The 21,616-nt window shown below is 47.4% G+C and overlaps 1 protein-coding gene across 3 annotated transcripts in view; it reads right to left on the bottom strand.

Annotated features, from left to right (window-relative positions):
- Positions 1-322: 322 nt before the first annotated feature.
- LOC147613211 (Metallo-hydrolase/oxidoreductase superfamily protein) overlaps positions 323-21,616 on the bottom strand; it is an 85,214-nt gene continuing 63,920 nt past the window's right edge. Inside the window, exons 5-10 of one of the 3 annotated variants that reach the window (XM_086782474.1) lie at positions 14,109-14,214; positions 13,902-13,960; positions 1,903-1,938; positions 869-978; positions 733-798; positions 323-617 (exon numbers count right to left, since the gene is read on the bottom strand). In XM_086782474.1, coding sequence (XP_086638600.1) covers positions 741-798; positions 869-978; positions 1,903-1,938; positions 13,902-13,960; positions 14,109-14,214 — 369 coding nt within the window. In that variant the 3' untranslated portion in view covers positions 323-617; positions 733-740. Of the gene's footprint in view, positions 799-868; positions 979-1,902; positions 1,939-13,901; positions 13,961-14,108; positions 14,215-21,616 lie in introns of all 3 variants that reach the window. The other 2 variants (XM_086782472.1, XM_086782471.1) reach the window with 2 other exon arrangements.

Raw genomic sequence — 21,616 nt, 5'->3', positions numbered from 1 at the left:
TCTTCAATCAACACCCTATAAGGTCAATATTGCGTACAATGTGCAAGCATTACTTTGAGACTCTTTTGTACCACTTGCAATTGTATTACCTCTTGACCAAGGCTTATGGATCCTTAAGAGCAAGCCTACAAGTCAAGGACACTGCGAGCCTTTTTTGTCAAGGCTTGTCTTGGGAAAAATGATCAAGTAATGGGGTAGCTTGAGAAGGAAGGGGAGAAGAAGGAAGCGTTCAGAAAAAATGCAGAAAGAGGCTCCCATCTATACCCCAATTATAGCTTTTGGCCCTAAGTTACTCCCTAATGAGGACACCCAATTGCTTATTTTCCTTGACCACCATCTTCAAATAATCAATTCATTCTCTTGTGTGCATAAAGCAATTACCAAGTTCATGCCCTCCTATTCTTGCCACAAAATAAAATTACTGTAACTCGCCCTAAAAGGCAGTGTCCACTGCCTAGATGGTGTATGAAAAATGGACCTATAATCATAGCTCCAATCTCCGCAACCACAAATCTAATTGAGCTTCAGTTTCTGGAGGGCTCTTATAGTCTTCTTTTTGGTTTTCTATACTGTTCAGTGACTTGATTTCTGCTCAGACTTAATGATTTGAGCAAGGTTGATTTGGCAACCTTTAAATAAGGTGGAACTAGTTAGAAATTTCACTGCATAAATATCCCAGCGAAATGTTCAAGAGATGCATAATATTTACTTGAGTTGCCATAGCTTTGAACCAAGTACCATCACAAGTTAACTCGGAGCCTTTGTCCATCATAAGCGAGTTGCACATTAATCCCTTCTCTGCATGCACAGCATACAAAATTTAGAACTCATCTTTTCCCGAAAAAATACTGTCTTTGAAGAAACTTGCCTTTTTGACCAAGCTTGAAGGTACTCATTGTCTGTAACATGGTCGAATTCATGTGTCATCCCTACAAGTAATGCTCGCTTGGGCTGCAGTCGTTTAACAGCTTCTAAACTCTGCAAGTTTATCAAGCAAGCAACTGTTAAAAGATTGTCTTACCCATTGTTTTCAGAAAGAAATTTGCCATGGTTTGCAGTCCTAGGCTCTTCAGCTTATGCTAGGCCCTGGTGTACACACAAGTGAGAAACCCATGTACTGAGGTGGAAAAGAGGGTAGTCTGGATTAGGGCACTCAACAAACACGCACATAACTCAAACAGAAATGGAGTAGTTGGTTGCTATTATGAGCAACTCAAGCTTTGAATAAGGCAGAAGGGGCCTTGCAAAAGAAAACCTTAAAAGCAGATCTTCCTAGAGCGAAAACCAAGAAAAAAAAACTAGAATTGAGAAACGAAGTCGCAAAAAATCAACTTAATCATACATTCTACCTTTTCTTTCCCAAAAAGAAGACTTCTATAAAGTATGACAAAATACATCAAAAATCAGGCTGAACACCCAACCACACCCATCCCACCCACCCCCCCGCCCCGTGAGGCAAAGTGCTAAAAACACACAACCAACATGGTACAAACTGCTGGCAAAGCCAGTCAGGGAGATGATATCACTCTGATAAACCAGTAGTAAAGTACAATTCATGACCATTCTTTCATAAAATCTGATCTCCTGACCGTAGCTAATCTTGGGTCACCTTGTAACCTCATCTAGGGGCGTGGATGATGTCAGTCCAAAAAAAGCATAGAGACTGCATATGATAAGAGTGCCCTCCATGGCCTCCATGCATCTGGAATGCCTACCTGCCGAGCCGTAATGCAGAAATTGATCTCCCAAGTACTTGTGTTCGGTATGGTCTAAACTGAACAATCAATCTATGTATCCGTAACGCATGATCAGAGTGAGTGCTTTCATAAAAGACTCATTGACCAAACTAGACCAACCATGCCAGCACACAGTAAAAAATGTAGGGAGGTTTGATCTTTATACCTCAGGTAAGCAAAAGTGTGTATTATGAGGACCAACCTGATAAACACACAAAGGACACAAATTATGTGAGAAAGTATCTCCCCCCTGATGTTGCATAAAGCCAAGACTACTTAGTCATAAGCATTGTCAAAACTTCCAGATAAATCCGTGGCTATACTCAGAAATCTATGCTCAAAGTTCTAAAATTGCATAGAAAAAGAAACTGCATATATCAGACATGTTCAACACTGAAAGGAGTTTTTAATAAATCTTTTTAATTAATCTATCACGAAATGAGGTAAGCTCCTTGAATTAATTGTCATACTTTAATCTTTTTTTTTCCCAATAAAAATCCTTCATTAATCAAAAGAAAACATCTGTGTGGAAGTGATTGTTTGTCAGAAGAAGATTGGATCGAGTTCTAATCGCTCGCTCGCTGCAGCTCCGCGCTCCCCACCCCTGCTCGCGCTTCTGTCTGCACTCCCAACTCCCTGCCCGCCTTCGCGTTTTCCTCCCTCCGCCTGCCCTCAGGTTTGCGCCACCCCCCCCCTCGCTTGGCTTGCCTGCGCTGAAGCGCCCCCCCTCCACTGCTTTTCGCCGTCGCCCCCCCCCCCCCCCCCCGTAGCTCACCGCCATTGCGCCCACCCCCCCCCTCCTCTTCAGCGCCTTGCCCCCCCCCCCCCCCCCCCCCCCCCCCCCCCCCCCATCCCTTCGCCAGCTCTCTATCGCCCTTTTCGTGCTGCTTCCGCCCCCCCCTCCTTGGGATCCGTCTTCGCCACCTCAGGCCCCCTCATCTTCTCTCTGTTTTTCTCCGCCCCCAGGGAATTTTTTTTTTCCCCCCTTTTTACTTTTCGCCTTCCCCCACCCTCGTGTGCAGATCAGTTCGTGCAGGTTCTCCGTCTCCGCTCCGCCTTCGACACAGCTTCAGACTCTGATGGAGGTTCCTCCCGCCCCGCCTCAGAGGGACTCATCCGCAGCCCCCTCGCCCGCCCCTGAGGACACCCCCATCAGGCTTTCTCTTTCGCCGGAAGAGGAAGCGAGCCTCGCCGCAGAGGTGGAATGCCTTCAGGCACATTCCACCATCTGCCGAATAGTCGGCACTCACTCCAGCGGAGGGGAGATCCGGGATCTTCTCCAAGCCCGCCTTCTTGCAGATGTGGGCAAGATCGTGGACGTACAGCTTCTAGGCCGTGGACATTACCAGATCGAGTTCGAGACCGCCCAGAGCGTGGCCAAGGTCCTTGCCATGAGTCCCCTTGACATCAGGGGTGCTCGGGCTTTTTTCAGACCTTGGCAACATGGCTTTGACCCAGCAGCGGCTGAGCAGGGAGAGCCCCTTTTCCATGTTACAGTTTGCTTCCCTGGACTCCGCCGGGAGTATCTTCCGCTCCTCTCTAGGCTAGGAGCATTGGTGGGCTCGGTACTAGAGACTGGCCCCACAGCAGCTTCAGTGGTGGCCAGAGCAGCTAGGCTACCTTCGGTCAGAGTGTTGGTGTCTGACATCTCCTCCCTTCCTAAGGTCATTCAGCTACCTAGGATAGGGGGGGGATGGATTGATCAGAGAGTGGAGTTATCGGGACTCCCAAACCAATGCTTCATTTGCAGGCAGGTCGGTCATCTGGCCAAGGCCTGCCCTCATAGGAGACCCCGACCCTCACCACAGCAGCAGCAGGCCCCTGATGGACCGCCCACAGATGCGGCTCGGCAGGCTGCCTCCGGGACACCTGCTCAGGCCACAGAGACCTCGGAGTGGCAGCCTGGACAGGGGCGCCACCGAGGGAGACAGCCACAGCAGCACGTCCAGAGACCGCTGCAGCAGTCGCCACAGTCTCAGCCTCACTGGGTTCCCGTGAGGAACAGTTTTTCTCCTCTCCAGGAGGAGACCCCTGCGGCGACGACTGAGGACCAGTAGATGCCAGCACCCCCTCCTTCACCCCCCACACCCCCGTCCCCTCCCACCGACTCGCTTCCACCTTCGCCTCCTCCCATCCCCGCTCCGGTTTCGGCAGCGGCTCCCTCTCCACCCCCCTCGCCCCGCCCGCCTCACCTTCCCGGGAGGCCCTGGCAGTCCCCTGGCGCTCACCTGCAGTCCGGAGGGCGCTGAGCACCGACCTCGCTCGAGCACCACAGAGGAGACCTACCATGCCGATTCGGGCTTCACGGATATCATCTATCCGCAGTCGGCTGAGTCGCCTCAGCATTAGACAACGCTCGGAGGCTTTTGATTACGCCTTCACACGGCTTTTTGGAGCAGAGGGCCCCCATGAGCAAGCACCCATCCGAGTTCATGTAGTGATACCTCCGGCCCACGGGGAGGAGGCACTTGATTCAGCGGTGGCCTTCTCGTTCCCTCTATGTGGCCCTTGCGACCGGGAGTGGACTCTAGAGCTCGCTCTTAGCACTTTGAAGACTCAGGCAGTTGAGTTTTCTCATCATGTGAGCGCTCTGGAGGTGACAGATGTGATAGGCCGACTATGGGAGTCGGCTCATTTTTTCTTGGATCCCGGGAGTGTGGATGCCTCAGGGATTCATCATTTGGTCGTTCGCATAGTGGCAGACCTTGCACGCGACCCTGGATATGTATGTATACACGAGGTTGCTCTGTCAGAGCGGGAGGCAGTCGCCATGGGCCACAGCCACTGGCGCCTGATCCGTGATTCTTGCAGTACACCGGGTGGGCAGATTCGCAGCCGCTCAGATGGGGACTACTCTCCATCCGAGCCGCTAGCAAAGGCCCGCCGTACGGCTGAGACAGCCTCCACCTCAGCAGGTTATCCATGAGGATCATCTCATGGAATGTACAGGGCCTTGGTAGAGCACATTTTATACGCTATCGTGGTTGCTTGAGGCAGGAGCTTCAGAGATGCCTGGTTGGTGGCAGCATTGATATTTTGATGATGCAGGAGCACCACTTGGGTGAGAGCAGGATCCGGAGATATGGTTCGGTGATGCCTGGTAGATGGGACACCTTTTGGTCTGCAGGGTTTGGTCCTTTGGGTGGACAGGGAGGAGTATGCATGGTCATTGCAGATGTATGGCGGCAGGCCATTGTGGATCGAGGGATCATTGTGCCTGGTAGAGCATAGTATGTCATTCTGAGGATGCATGATGAGCTATTGGGCGTGCTCAACGTCTATGCGCCCAATCATGCTAGTGCCAGAGCAGAATTCTGGACCCAGGTTACGGATGCATTGCCAGAGGCCGCACATTGGTGTGTCGAGGGAGACTTCAACATGCTTGAGGACCCGACCGATAGGGTGGGAGGCAGTCATGTTACAGTGCACATCACGGAGCTTGTAGCTTGGGACCGGTTTTGCATGTCACTGAGGATCACTGATGCATGGCAGCATGGGACCTTCTCCCGCTCTCAGGACAGTCTTAGTTTCTCTCGGTCGGATCACTGGCAGGGAGGGACTAATCTATCACGGATTGATCGCTTTTATGTGGGCGACTGGTTAGGGGAGCGAGGGGGCTCCGTCGGCATTCTCGCTGGCACCTCATTTTCAGATCATGCGCCAGTTATTTTGACATTGGAGGAGAGGACACGGGAGCCCAACTTGCAGTTGAGGATCCCAGAGAGGGTACTTGCAGATCCCAGTCTCGCTGAGGACATTGAGAGGACTCCTTGTTCCAATATCTTCCATGACGCACGTATGGGTGGCGTACACTACCCGCCTCCTGCAACTCTACATGCATACTGTACCTGTTGTACTTGCAACTGGCACCTCAAAAATTGGTGAAAATCAACAAAATTGGGCCACCTGCATCCACCAAAATTTGGGGCTTTTGCAAAAGAAGCCTTTTGCATCAACCATCAATTTCACTAATTCCGAGTAAAATTGTCATCCTTCTTTGCATTTCAATCAGTTTCTTGTAGGTGTCATTGGTTTGGTGCAAATTCAGCTCCGATAGAGAGCTTTGGCATCATTACTTAGACTCAATTTTAGCAAAACAACTTGCATTTTCTACCTGGTATTTTAGCAAAAATAGCTCAATATGATGTATTTGGGATGTTGACACCAAAGGACAGCTTGGATGGGTCCAACTATGCATTATGGACATGATGCGGCATATGCTTGTAGCCAAAGGGTTTTGGGAATCATCACAGGGGACGAAGTTTGCCCAGCAAATGCAGTTGCACCGAATACACCTCCAAGAGGACAATGTGGGGGCCAACAACCTCTGCAACCTATAGATCAACTCCCTCCTACACAGGAACAGAGGAGAGGGATACACGTGATGCGTCTATTCATTCCCACATTGCATTGTTCGTGAAGAGGACTGTAATTCCTCACCTCCATTCATGTGTTATAGCAAAAGATGCATGGGACTAGTCTTTTGCTATAACACTCTCGCTTTAAAGCGAGTCGCCTATCTAAGGAGGCAACTAGATATATTGGAGATGAATGAGGGTGACTCTATGAATGAGCACCTAACAAAGATCAAGGATTTGAGACAGCGGCTCATTGATAATGATGAGGTAATTCCAGAGACCCAGCTTTTCATTACTACTCATCGCTCCTTGCCTGACTCTTATGGTAATTTCGACACCACTCTCAACATGAGGATCACGTGCAATCCCAACTCCATCAAAGTTGCGGACTTGGTGCCATTACTCTTACACAGCAGGAAGAGCAAATAGGACCAACAGGTCCGGCATGCGTGGTGGGGATCAGGCATTTGCAGCCACAAATAAGGGCAAAGGGAAGGCATCTTCACATGGTGTTCTGCCAAAAGCTGATTTTGGATAGCCATTGGCAAAGTCAAATGCAGGCAAAAGTGATGCTCAGAAAAGCCAAGAAGAAAGGCAAATGTAATTACTGTCGAAAGTCCAATCGTTACATTAATGAGTGGACAAAGAGACTTCCAAAGGAAAAGAATAAAGATGATGGTATGTACGTTGATGGCAAATCAGCCCCTGCTGCCAAGAAGGAAGACCAATCTGCAAACCTTGTGCAAGAAGATTGGGCCTTCATTGTTACATGCAATTATGACCCCTCTCACGCACATGCATGCTTTTCTGCAAACCACTGTGCCTCTGTCACCAGCCTAAGTCTAGAAAAAAACACTGGCATGGAATCTTTACTCCACTCTCCTCTCCTCTCTCAGTGTGGGCTGTGGCCATATGAGCCTCAATCTAAGGGTTGTCTGGTGTGCGCTCCTATAGGCGCTTAATGGAGGCCAGGATCTGGCAGACACTCCTCTCCTACTCTCTAAACTCTGCTAGTCTACTCTGTGCTGCCTCTTCGAGAAGGGCGCTGATCTTGCCGAGCATTGTATCTAGACGTCGCCGCTACAGCCGTCATGAAATACCAAGCTCTCCCATAGTTCCTCAATCCTCTTGCAAATCTCAGGGAGCTCTCGGGTATGCAAAGGCTCTACTAACTATCCTATCGCCAGAGGTCCTCTAGAGAGAGAATGACGCACGAACGGTTTAAAAAGGCAGCGCTGGCTAAAACACCCACCAAACTGCATCGTCCACAGGCCCACTCACCCACATAGAAACGATCCAAACAGGAGAGGTTGGGGCATGTGCTCCTCCAGTGAGAATCTCAAACTCCCTGGGCTACGTCCATACTCCGGGAGATGCCAGTGCCTCCCTCAAGCTGATTTTTGTTGTATGGGGAGAGACTTTAATATCCTGGAGACCACAGAGAATAGACTAGGTGGTAGTCAGGATATCGTTTCTGGTGCAATGCTTTCAGCCTCAGAGGAGCTTGTGTTCACCATTAGGCAATAGGACCGCTGCCGAATCATGCTCCAGAAGTCTACTCAACCTGCCATGGAGTTACAGGGCATAAATGTTGAGGAGACCCACATAGTCCTCCCCAAGCTTCTGATAGTCACACATTGTGCCCTCCCAGGGACTATGGTGCCAAAGTCCACTGCCCGAAGAAGCTGCTCACTTACTCAGATACATACTCCGCCCTGGATCCCAAACGGGCCGAAGGTGACCAAAAAGTGTGGCTCCTGCCGTGGAAAATCTTCCTGCATTTGCAAGTATGACCAACTGCCAATTGATGCTCCAGAAAAAACAAAATGTTGATAGAGCATCCCACTAAGGCTCTCTACAACTCCTCGCGAAGGACTTCCACCAAGAGCAGCAGTGCGGGCCACCTAATCCCTGAATGTTCCAAGAGACCATCCGAAGTGTAGGTTCTCATATGGTTGCTCTTATAAATTTCTAGCAGTAACTGAAAAATAGTCAAGTTTTCTATGTGTCACTCTTCATAAAATCCTCATATTAATTCTAAAAGAGTAAGGTCTGGTCTGGCATTTGTGAAGCACAGTCACAAATGCAATGCAATTGAGGAATAAATTCAGCGCATGTTATTGTTGGGAAATCGGAGTTAAGTGTGGGAACAGTCTCTTAGCCTAGGAATCTTCCCTTGAGGTAAGTTGTGTGATGTCACACCTCATTTAGTAAGGTCAAAGAAGAGGTTGTATTTTCAGCCCATAAAAGGGGCTTCATTGTACTCGTTTAATTATTAATCAACAATGTACTTTGTGCCCAATCTTAGTTGTGTATACGAAGGCACTTTGAAGACATGTATGGCTGACCGCGAAAAAGACATCACAGAAATGCAAATCACTTTGGAATCATGCAAGGCAAAAGTGGCTGCAGGTGAGAAGGAAATGCATTCATGGGCTGGAATTGCCAGTGCCATAAAGAAAAAAATTGAGGAAGTCAACCCATGGATTGAAGTAGTAAAAAAGCAGAAGGATACACCAGTCAATAAAGTAGAGGTGATGAATGATACATTGGAAGAGGAAGCCAAGAGACGGGCAAGTGCCTTACATGTACGCGTAGTTGGGTGGGAAGATAAGGGAAATCCCCAAGAGGATGCAAAAGCTGTTGCAACAAAAATTGGAGCCACTTATGTACCCATTACCGGAGCATGGCGAATAGGCAGAGATGAAACTAGGGCGAAGATATTGATCATCAGGTTTGGTGACTTGGAGAAGAAGAAGGCCTTCCTCTCCAAAAGGATGGCCCTTAAGGGGGAAAAGATTTATTTGGATGAGGACCTTACACCGGCACAGATAGCACACCGGAAGGAACACATGCCGTGTGTGCTTGAGGCAAGGAAAGAGGGGAAATGGGCAGTATACAGAGATGGCCGAGTCATCATTACGGAGAGGAGGCCCGCTTGATGGTGCGCGGCCTATGAGACCTTGCGATTCACGGTGTGGAATTGCAACGGAGCCCTTAGAACACATGCAGGATACTTTGAGGATACTTTCAGACACAGTGATATTGCTATGTATACGGAGACCCATCAGTGCACAAACAAGAGGCTTCCTGACGTGCGGGGTTATAGATGGGAATCAGTTTTCCGCCCTCAGCCACGCACAGTGGGAGGTACCAGAGGATCTGGAGGAGTGGCAATACTTTTCAGGGAGGAGCTTCGTGACAAAATACATGTGGTACATAGAGATGCGAATGCGAGGTACATGTGGGTCCGAATATGCAGAGGGGGGCTCCGCAAGCCAAATGTGGCGGTATGCTACTTTCCCCCAGGCCACTCCAGGTTTGCACCATCAGGAGAGTCGCCCTATACACCACTATATGATGATATCATGAGGTTTGCCAGCATGGGAGACATATTACTATTGGGAGACTTTAATGCACGTACAGGCACAGAGCAGACAGAGCTGTATAATACTCAAGAGGCTATGTACCGAGAGATCACGGTAGAGGATGTAGGGTTGCAGAGATCAGCACAGGATAAGGGGGAGATTAAAGATTATGGCGAGCATTTTCTCACATTATGGCAGGCATTTTCTCACACTCGGAAGTGCACATGGGTTGGTCATATACAATGGCTTATCGAGATGGCAAGGATCAGATGCTCTCACACACTGGAACTCTAAAGGGGGAGCGAGCACAGTGGACTACTTGATGGGATCTCCTTCATTGATACCTGATGTGCGGGGTTTTACAATTTCCAGTCGGCCCATTGGTATGGCAGCCGATCATGCATACCTGAGTTTCATACTACTAAGTAGATCCCCGAGAGATGGGCCAGCCACTCATCTACCTAGGTACCCGAGATATCAGTTTACACGTGAGACAGTTGGGGTTTACCGAGATGCAGTATCTGATGGCTTGTTCGCTTTATACCCGCATAGCCCTCTGGACGAGATCACGAGAGGATTGGCAGGTGTACTACATGCATCCGCCTCATATGCGTTTCCCTGCACTATGATCCCTCCCACCCCCCCCACCCCCCCACAGCACTGCCCCACATAACACTTGGTATGATGATGAGTGTCGTGAGACACGAGCACAACTACAGCGTGAGATTGCCATTGGGACTCACACGCATAGACAGGCCAGGATGATCTTTCGGCGCTTTGTGCGAAGGAAGAAACGAGCCTATCTGGCTAAGCTAGAGAAGGAGATCTACCAACTCATCCTAGGGAGAAGGAGATCTACCAACTCATCCTAGGGAAGGACAATAAGAGGGCATGGAAGATGTTTCAGGAGAGACAGCCTAGTACTCCGATTACTGCACCTGAGGCATGGCATACTTATGCTAGAGATCTATATGATGCACCAAGACAGCGCCCCCCCCCACCCTCCCTCCACTGGGAGCTAGACCGGCTAGCAACACCTTTTTTACTATGCGGATGGTGCTAGATGCGATAGACAAGTTACAGAATGGAAAGGCACAGGATCATGATGAGCTAATTGGAGAGCACTTCTCATATGCGCACGACACTTTGGCTCTGCTCATCGTACATGTGCTTAATCGTGCCATTTGTGAGGGTTTCCCGGCAAACTGGACAGAGCATATCATTGTACCACTCTTTAAGAGTGGGGACCCCATGGTACCAGGCAACTAGAGATCTGACAATGAACCTTGGGAAAACCAAGGTTATGGTGTTTAACACCACACAAGCATGGGTGACAAGGTCAGAGCCTGAGTTCACTTTCCGAGGGGAGCCGGTTGAGTACGTAAGGTCATATGTCTACTTGGGAGTTACTTTCACAAGACCGCATTTCTCCCTGAAGGAGGCAGCAGTAGCTAGATTAGCTCGAGGGCATGCAGCCTTGGGGGCACTTGAGAGAAGGCAGTGTGCACACATACAGTTTCAGGAGCCGCGCACCAAATTGTGGCTATTTGATACGCTTGTCACACTGACCCTCCTGTACGGAGCTCCAATTTGGGAGCCCAGCATACATCACAGATCTCAGAGAGGGATGGAGGCAAATGGAGAGACCACTGATTATGATGATTGTCCGCATGAGTCGGAGCAAATCGTCAGTACCACATGAGATTGTTCGGGCTGAGCTGGGTGCCGCACCAGTAGTAACCGAGGCCCTATTCCAGGTAGTTACCTTTTTACAGCGGCTATGGGAGCTCCCTTAGCAGAGGTACTCCCGATTGGCATTGACCTCATCCATACAGTTGGCAGAGGATGGAGATACTCATTGCTGGTACGCTCAAATGAGATCATGGTTTGACCTACATGGTTTGCGGATAGAGGCACTACCACCCTTTCAGTACAGTTTGGATTGTCCATTTTTGGATCTCACCCGCTCAGAGCAAAACCACATGATCAAGATGGATATCATCAGAGTGGACACAGAGAGGACATGGACTAGCCCCCTTGAACCCTTAGGCACGAAAATGGCTCATCATTTTCTACACCTCTCCCCAAATGATTTTATCACCCGCCCGGCGTACATGGATGTACACCTATCACATGGGATACGTTGTGCCATTGGATAGATCCGGACCTCATCACACGAGCTGCGGATTGAGACAGGGCGATGTGTGCATCAGATCTTGGATGACCGCATTTGTCAGCTATGCTACCAGGAGGCAGAGACAGAGAAGCACTACATTTGCCGATGTACAGTCTATTATGAGATCTAAGGGAGATATCACTGCCTCTTCCGAGAGGGTTTTGGGCTGTTACGCAGGGTCATGGAGTTTGAGGATCAGAGATGCCTGGGATTGTACCTACTTGAGCTCAGGAGACACAGAGCAGGAGACCGAGCCATGATGTACCTAGACAGAGGACCCTGACAGATTTCTTCGGCACCGGCACCGGCACCAGCACCAGCAACCCAGCCCACACACCTCCTAATACCTCCTCCATTGGGCCATCAAGGCACCGACCATGCTCCCAGGGAGTCACCACTGAAGCAATCATCTTATGTCGTGCTCGTCGGCCACACCCACTAGGATCCTGACCACGGCATCCTCACCATCACCAGATCAGAGCCATTATTGATCGGCATCGTAGGTGCCTACCTCGCTTCTACGATCTCTCCATTCTAGACAGCCTCATAGCGGAGATACTTGATCTAAGGAGAGGGCAACACTTCAACTGATCAGCATACATGGATCTACCTGATATACATTTTCCAGTATTTTCTACTCAATATCATCTCAATGAGACACCAACTTCAGATGTACTCTCAATTTTGGTCTCATAGGCCATTATGGCCTCTTAGAGACGTTAATATATCATTTCATTTCTCTCTCTCTCTCTCATAGTCATGACGACTGCAGTACAGAAGCCTCCATAGCCGCTGATCCAACATTGGTATCAGAGTCTTTATCCTTGCCCCGGCTCTACTCACCCTCAGCTGCCAGTTCACCATCCAACTGCCGCTAGTCATCATCGAACTGCTAATTGTCGATGTTCATCTGCACTTGGTACGTACCCAACATCAACCGTCATCACCTCTACGAGAGCTTCCACGAATGCTCCATCGCCTATAGATGCCCACAACGTCCTGTAGCGCAGCTGCTGCTTCTGTCCGCCTCTTCTTCACGGCATGTGCCCTGCCTGTGCTTTGCATCCACTTCTTGCTGCACCTAATGCCCTCTGCCTCTCGACAATCTGATTGAGCCACCGGCAGAACTGAAAGCTCATGGGGTAACATAGGGCGGCACCACCTGAGCCATGCCCTTCCGTGTGCGGTGATCTGCCTCGTCACCTACAAACCGTAAATCAGAACCTACAAAGTTTGCCTTACCAGTCAACTGAAAAATACAAAGAAGCATTCACATCCAAATCCGAAACCCTAAAATCTGTATCTGCATTTAAATTTTGGGCATTTATTAATTTAATAAACCGTTTCGCAAGTAGAGTATTACATTTTTTTTTTTTAAATCATTGACTATCTACATAAGTAATTAAGTCCTAATATACCTGCACAACTTAGGAATTCAACAGATATTTGGGAATTTTTAGGTCTGATCACATTTTCATCACTTTTACAAGACTAATTTCCTTATTTTAAGAGTCCACAACCTTATCACACTGCACAAGCTCTCACAAGCCCTTTGCAGCTCCTCAAACCAGTCAGTTTGAGAGTCACCATGTAAATTGTCCTATGAAGTTGTTCCCGTGGACTTCATCGACAAAACTTCTTCGGGGCATTCCTACCAAGTGCTTCACCAAATATATCAGCAAGAGTGTGCACACGTAAGCGACAGCTATGCAGGGACCATCAATCATTCCCCCCCCCCCCCCCCTTCATTTATGTTTTAGTTGTGCCTGTTTGAGTCAATAAGGGTCCTCTGCCCGGGTCGTCCCCCAAAGTGTGTATTTTTCTCTTTATTTTGTATGTTCCAAACTCTGAGATTTCATAAACCCTAGCCAAGTGTAAGGGGGGTGACAAAGGTTAGTTGCTATACTCTGCCTAGGTTTACTCAGGATTCTGTTACCACAACACGGGAGGTGTTGAGTGGTGAATTAGTCGAGGGGAGACCGGGAAGCAGAGTAGGTAATGAAACTTTTTTGCATAAGAGTCTCACCACTCCTTCACTCTGAAGGTGGGTTTATTGGAAAATCGGAGTTAAGTGTGGGAACAGTCTCTTAGCCTACAAATCTTCCCTTGAGGTAAGCAATGATGTCACACCTCATTTAAAAAGGTCAAAGAAGAGGTGGTACTTTCAGCCCATAAAAGTGGTGAGTCTTAAGGATTTAAAATGGTGAGTCTTTGGCTATAGAAAAGGTTACAAGAATTTCAGAGAATAGCGTTGAAGTGCAACCTTGTAAAGTGTGTCAAGAATTAATAAGTCAACTTGCCCAGCTCCATTCTTTGAGATAGCTGCATGAACCAGCAATCCAAAAACAAGCCAATCAGCTAATGGAGTCCCAGCATTAACTTATTCTTGCATACTGTACCACTGAATCTGTGCTAAATGCAAAAGTATCTTCGGCACACTACTGAGAGGACTTTTCAGAAGCATAATTACCATGCTCTGTGTTTTCAGGAAAACGTGATACATCAGAAATATAAGCCACTTTTTGTTTTTTCCCAAAAAGGAACCCAAGGCATATATAATCCTCACCATGCATGACCTGCAAAAAAAGAGGACAAAAGAAATTTCTCATATCTTTGTATGCAAAGCTTAGTTGTAACTACATATTTGCATGCCTCCCATCCCTACTTTCCTCCTGGTTATTTACCCATTGAAATTGACTATACCTTTCGAAAATAGTATCAGTTCTGTTTCAGATGTTCACCAGAAGATTGTATACAAGCATTCAAACCCACTTGTTACAAAAAAAATTCTACTTATGGCTGCTCAAACACCCTTCCCTTATCAGGAGTCATGGACTTCACCTATGACCCCTTTACAATGCCCTAAAAAGTTGATGCTTACCCACATCATAGAATGCATAAAAGCATCCATAAGCAGGTGCATGCATGCCTGCGAGTGAGCACAAGCACACGCATTCATAAGCAACGTGTCCATCCATGTGTTGCCAAACATGACAGATCCATGGTGTAGAGTTAGAATTTGGGAAAACTTTAAACAAGTTTACTTTAGGAGCTAAACCTTGTCTCCTCTTTTAAATCATAATTAAGCTCATTTTCTGTAAGAGTTAAATCCCTGATGCCTAACTCTCAAGGATCAAAAACGTGAAGTTACTGATGCACTTTTTTTGTGTGCACCCTCGTTTGCGCCATCGCATATAAGGAAAGCTTCCATAACATGAGCAAGGTACATTGGAATGTAACACGTTTCAAAAGTCAAAGAGGGCCACAATCTCATTTACAAAATACATGGTCAACATCTTGGTATTTGCTATTCTACAGCTCCAAGATGGGGAGTTAGCTTGGGGTCACTTGCATTTTCAAAATAACATCCATGCACAGCTATTTGCACTAGTTCTTGAGAGCCTTTGAAAAATAATGATGTATCGGAGTGCAAGTGCAGCCCCTTAGAAGATGTAATCATTCAATTTGATTGATTTACAAACTTAAAAAATCAGAAAACTCAGACGCACGCAAATTGTGCAAAAAGATTTGCTACACACATAAACCACAGAGTGTAAGGTAGTCGCAGCCAGTCAGGGGTGCAGTGATGCCAAGAGAGTCCAGTGGGAGTCGAAGAGAAGAAAATATGATCCCACTCCCTCATGAAGAACACACGCTTTGCTTGCGCTGCTCTAGAAGGTCCTTGTATACAGGCCCAAAAGGCCATTAGGGTATGAATAATATATCCCCAAATGGTCCAAATGCACTGAGAATCATAAATTTGGGTGCCCTCAATCGCCCGAGTACATCTAGCCTTCCATATCTGCCAGGCAGCAGTGATGCTAGCAATAATCTACCAAGAGGTATCAAGTCTCCCCAGGGACGATGTGGCATGTGATCGAGGAATATCCTGAAGTGTGCAACTCTGGGCTATCATCATGGTGGAGTCATGGTCCTTGCCCTCAAAGAAAACCTATAGTTCAGACTGAGCGAGCGAGGCAATAGAGCCCCAAGTGATGTATATAGTACCTCTCCTCAACCTGCCTAAAAGCTGAGCTATGGAGCTCCATATTTTCTGGGCAACTGTGCAACCCCAAAGACAACGTTGTACAATCTTATAGGCAATCGAGCATCTATGCCCAAGCTGGATCCACACCAAAGATAGCTCTTTAATGGTTAATAAGGAGACCATTGTGTAGCAATAAACATAAAAAATGGGATATCTGGCTCCTCCTGATGCCAAAACCTCTTCTGAACCAATAGAGTAACCCCAAAGCTTTCCCAGTGTGACCTGAGGGTAGGACTCCTCTGGATCTATCCAGTGTGACCTGAGGGTAGGACTCCTCTGGATCTATCCAAGTAGTAATACTCCGGCATTTCTCGCAGTGTAAAGGCAAACCCTTCAAGGGATTGGTTGCATCAATCCACCATTCCCCCTCACTGGGATCCAATGGGAGGTGTTTAATGGGACATCCACCATAAAGCCACAGGCACCAAGAACATTGAGTCACAGACTCAAGGGGGCGTTCAATAGACTAATGCCTCCCTGAGCGACCCACAACTCTCACTGGGATCCAATGGGAGGTGTTTAATGGGACATCCACCATAAAGCCACAGGCACCAAGAACATTGAGTCACAGACTCAAGGGGGCGTTCAATAGACTAATGCCTCCCTGAGCGACCCACAACTCTCACAAGGCAGAGGACAGTTCCAAGGATTAAGCCATGGGTGTCACATCTCATCAATCTCCAACCAGCCAAGATAGTAAAAATATGCACTCTCCCTGCTGGTCTAGGATGACTAATGCTTGCAGCGGTACGCCTGTCCTAGAAAAAGCACCTAGCCATCTGAGGTGATACTCGTAACTCATGATGAAAGGTACCAGTGAGCCATTCATGGGGATAGTTGCATCAATCTGCTCAATCTGTCAGTGATACCCCTTGAGGCGCTAGGTGGAGGCATTTTTTTGAATGGATCAGACTTTGGAGAGTTTTCCAATGCCTAACTTGGTGAGAATCTCTCCTAGCCTGGCCACTACATACAACCAGAGGCACCCAAAGGGTGGCCACAATGATCTCTAATGAAATCATTCCACATAATGGGTTGTCTATCTGCCTCATGTTCGGATATCTGGATCTTTTGTCTCAAGAAGGGTCTCATCCTGCTCCAAGATCTCGAAATAGCTGACATGAGGGGAAGCGAAGGCGCTCTACAATCTGCCTCTTTGAAGATGAAACATACCCTCAGCATCCAATCTCCACCCCCACTAGGCACTACAACTGGAAATCTAAGAGAGAAAGAAGTTATTCCATGGCTTAGTGCCTGGAAGAAAGCCTCTGTGACCATTAGATTGCAAAACAAGGCTCTGCATTAGATATTGGATATATAATATTCAGCCCTCCTAGTGTGGGATGAATGATAGTGTCCCATGCAACTCTGGCTTGAGCATCTCTCCCAGCCTGGCCACTGTATATAACCAGAGACACCAAAAGGACGGCCACAATCATCTCTAATGAAGTCATTCCACATAACGGGTTGTCTATCTGCCTCATGTTCGGATATCGGGATCTTCTTTCTCAAGAAGGGTCCTATCTTGCTCCAAGCTCTCAAATAGCTGACATGAGGGGAGATGAATGTGCTCTACAATCTGCCTCTATGAAGATGAAATGTATGCTTGGCATCCAATCTCCACCCTGACGGGGCGCATATCTGGAGATCTAAGAGAAAGGTCTTACATGGCTCAGTGCCTGGAAGAAACTCTCTGACCATTAGCTTGCAAAGCAAGGCTCTACACTGAATATCTGGATCTATAATATTCAGCCCTCCTTCCTTTCCGGGATGAATGATGATCTCCCAGGCAACTCTGGCTTGAGTATCTACTCTGCTATCCAAACCTAACCAAAGATAATTGTGGACCAATCTCTGCAGCTAACCAATACATCTTTCAAGAAGCACCAACCGGAGAAGATATACCATGCTAAGGCAAGGCAGCACTTGGTTAATCAGCAAGGCTCTAGAGGCTAAATCCAGTTCCCTAGAGCTCCAGTGAAGCGACGTTTTCCTTACGTTTATGAGAACTGGTGTAAACTCGTGTAGGGAATACGTCAATCCCAACTTAACATATATACCGTCATAAGGCGAGATGAATCCCAACTTACGCATAATTTAAAAGAAAGAAGAGAAACACCAAAAGCAAACAAAATTTATTTTAAAAAAGATATAATTAAAGCTTAATAGAGACACCCGAGAAAAAAATAATAATAACTTGCAAAAATAGACAAATACATAACTAAATCACACACGCCCACATACACACACACAAATTCTTTATTGAACCAGAACAAAAGAATTTCTAGCTAAACAAATTTTCAATGACTAATTAGCAAAGCAAACTTTAAATGACTAATGCACTAAAACAAAACAAGTAAAGACAAGAATACAAAAAGTGCGAACTTTACCTCAAAGATTGTCCAATCAAGAAGTATAAGATCATCAACTTCATCATGCATAGCATCGACTAGGTACTACGACATCCCTACTCATGTCATCAATGCCCCGGCCCCTAGAGTAGGTGCAAGTTTACATATAAAAAATTGTCCTAACCAAGAGGACACAATTTTTATACAAAGACCAACAAGCTGAGTTTCTATCACTTCTCCGGAGGTGAAGGGCAGACTCAACCATGATGAAGGCTAGCACTTACAACTAGGCTTAGCAAAAACAAATCACTTCCCTATTAAAGCAATGATTAAGCAAGACTAGAAGCAATTATAAATAACAACTAAGAGCTAAAATAATCTAAACAAAAAATGGGCTTTTAAGCTCCCCATTTTTGTGAAAATTATTACTTATAATCTTAAACATTCCAAAAGCAAAAATCTCAAAGATATATCTACTTCGATTCAAAAAGCAACGAACTTTGCTTAAAACCTTTTTAAAGCAATAATCCTTTTGCACAAGCAAATTGATGAGTTGGCAAACTCAAGTAATAAAAGCAAACTTGTTTGAACAAATACAAGAGAATCTGAATAACTGAGAAGAGACAACACCATATTTAGTTATTTTAGAAATGTTAGAAGTGAAGTGAGGCATTCTTATGATATTTAAGTTGGAATACTCGGGTTGTAAACATTTATCATATATATCTACATCTAAACCAACACAAGATTAAGAAATCTTAAGGTCCAAAAAAGAACAATGGTCATTATTTGCAGTGCAATTAAGTTCCCAACCTAACATCCCAAAGTACAATAGATGGAGCTGGGACTCGGACTAGCACTACAGAAATACGGAGCTAGGATTGGCACTGCAAAAATACAGAGGTGAGAGACCTAAAGGGCTAGTCCCCCACCCTCATACTCATATGACCGATAGATGGAGCTAGGACTGGCACTGCAGAAATACGGAGGTGATAGACCTGAAGGGCTAGTCCCCCACTGTCAAACCCCCAAGGTCATCTCGTAGGGCAAACCTACATCAAGACTCCAAACCTGCCAAACAAAGCCATAAACCGTGAAGGGGGTGCATTTCCTGCATAAGACAATGTCTCTCCATGAGACAACTCAGAAGGCAAAGCTCTTTTAGTGGCAGACCTGTCACCCCTACCATGGGATACATGTCTTGAATGCATGTGACCTTCATGCCCTCCATGAGCACTAGCATACATATACTTGTCAGGCTTTGTGTCTTGTGGAGAAGATGCATGTCGAGAGGTGACTGTCACCTCTTCCTTTTGCATAAAAGACCTCAACCTTTGAGATACGAGATCTCCATGCCTCAAGCGAGGTGGATTTCTGAATTTCAGCTCTCCATCTTCTCCCTTTTCGATGTCACCTTTGCGGAGGAGGTAGAAAAGTGCCAACTCCCTTGGCTTCTTGCCCACTTCTCGTGCCATGGACTCAAAAGTCACGTCTACCATTGCATCAGGCTCTTCTTCTTGCATGATTGTCTTTCCTCGAGGCAGTTGTCCCTTTGAATCACTATCATTTACCCTTTCAAGGGGCTTGTGCCTTCCTCGTAGAGCATCAGAACCACGCGAGGCACTTGATGGACCCCTCGAATTAAGCACTTCCAAAGGGTTGCCTTGGCTGTCCATTGTGTTAAGTGTGCTAGAAGCGGGGTATCCAATACACAGGTTCGTTTCCCCACTAAGAAGAGGGAAACAACCGTGCTCTGATACCAATGAAACTGATCCCGTCAAGTGGGAATAGACTCCGTTGGACACCCACACGCGTAATAGCACAACTTAATATCACAATCTGAAATGGACAACTTAATAACAATTGAAATTTAAAATGAAATGAAATGAGATAGATGGACACCAACACTGGGGCCGGCAGGGCCGACCCCCCCCCTCAATATATAATATATTATTGGGAGTATTTAAGAAATACAATGCTCCATGGGTTCCAAGAACTAGATGATGTCCATGTACAAATGAATACAGTACCAAACAAGAGGCTCGAAGTAGATGTTCGAAGGAGAGCGACCACTTAAGTGGTCCAGTCTCTACAGTCCTATGCCTTCACTGGAATCTGCGGAGAGCGCCCCACTGGTGTTCCAGGACCACGCACAAACAGGCGCTCCCGTACTAACGCCTGGCTCTCCCGATCTCAGCACCTTTGGATCGTGGTTCTCCAAAAGCTTGGACTACCCGGCACCGAACGGGTGTTAGCCGTAGAGAGAATCCTTTATCAGATTTACAACACAGTTCTTAACTTAAATCTGAATTCACTTACTTGTAGCTTGCAGATGGAAGACCAATACCCATGGTGTCAGTGTGCAGCTACTTGAGAGGGACACCAAGGTGCAGCAGCATGTCGAGGAGAAAGAGGAGTAGCTGCCTGTGTAGAAGGTGTAGAGCCACCTGAAGAAAGGAGATGCCGCCTATGTAAAGGAGGCGCAACCACCTGCAAAGGAGAACAACCACCTGATGTGCAGAACACAGCCGCCTTCTTGTGGAGGAGGAGGAGTAGTAGCCTATCTGAAGAGGAGCCGCCTGGCTGCAGAGCACAGCCTGCTGGAGAAGACACACAACCGTATGGTTGCCAGGCAACAGTGGAGACGGGAGGGCAGCCTGTAGTGCAGCCGCCGGCCTGTAGTGTACAGCTTGCTGGAGAGAACACACAGAAGGGGCAGCGCAGCCTATATGGAGATGGCCGCCAGCCGCCTGCAGAGTAGGAGAAGCAACGCCTTCAGCCTGTGGTGTAGCCGCCTGATGGATAGGAGGTGCCTGGCTGCAGCCTGCACCGCCTGTAGAGCAGAGAGAACAGCCCGCTGAAGTTGGTCACACAGCCGCTAGGGATGAAGTGCACAACTGCTAGGGATGAAGCGCATAGTCACCTGGCTGCAGTGGAGAAGGGGCAGCCTATATGGTCGCCTGACTGAAGATACACACACAGCCGCCTGCAGAGTAGGCAGCGCAGCTTGTGTGGTAGTGGAGCGCAGCCTGAAGTGGATAATCACCGCCTATATGTAGGGCACAGCCACCGCTTGTATGCAGAAGCGCAGCAGCCTGCTGGAGGTGGCATGCGCAGCCTGAGAGGAGCAGAAGCGCAGCCTGAAGTGGAGGAGGCGCACCGAAACGTGTATCCTATTGGGGTGGTCGTGGTGCTTCTTTTGTAGAGGATGGAGAGAAGTAAACAACCACAGCTGGCCGGCTCCCACGTTTGCATGGGGGCGGCCAGCTTCATGGTGGTGTGGGTAGGTGACCATGCACCCACCCCCACACACACAAAGGTTAAGTGTGGCTCCCCCACCTTGGCCCCTATGTGGGTGCCCATAGTGGGTGCCCACTTTTAAGTGAATGTGAATATACAACCTTATAAAACAAAAGGTTAGAATTAAAACTATTACACCAACAAGTGCAATACACTTACCACCTATTCACATGCAACAAAATTTGTCAGAAGACAGAGCAAACTTCACGACTCACTGGCAGGCGTCCCCGCTCAATAAGTGACACGTCAAGCAGGCAAACACAAAAATACAAGTCATGC

Source organism: Cibotium barometz, chromosome 44 (assembly GCF_041138505.1).
Source record: "Cibotium barometz isolate CiBa-2024 chromosome 44, ASM4113850v1, whole genome shotgun sequence".
In the NCBI taxonomy this organism is placed as follows: domain Eukaryota; kingdom Viridiplantae; phylum Streptophyta; class Polypodiopsida; order Cyatheales; family Cibotiaceae; genus Cibotium; species Cibotium barometz.
This window is presented reverse-complemented; position numbering and strand designations above follow the sequence as displayed.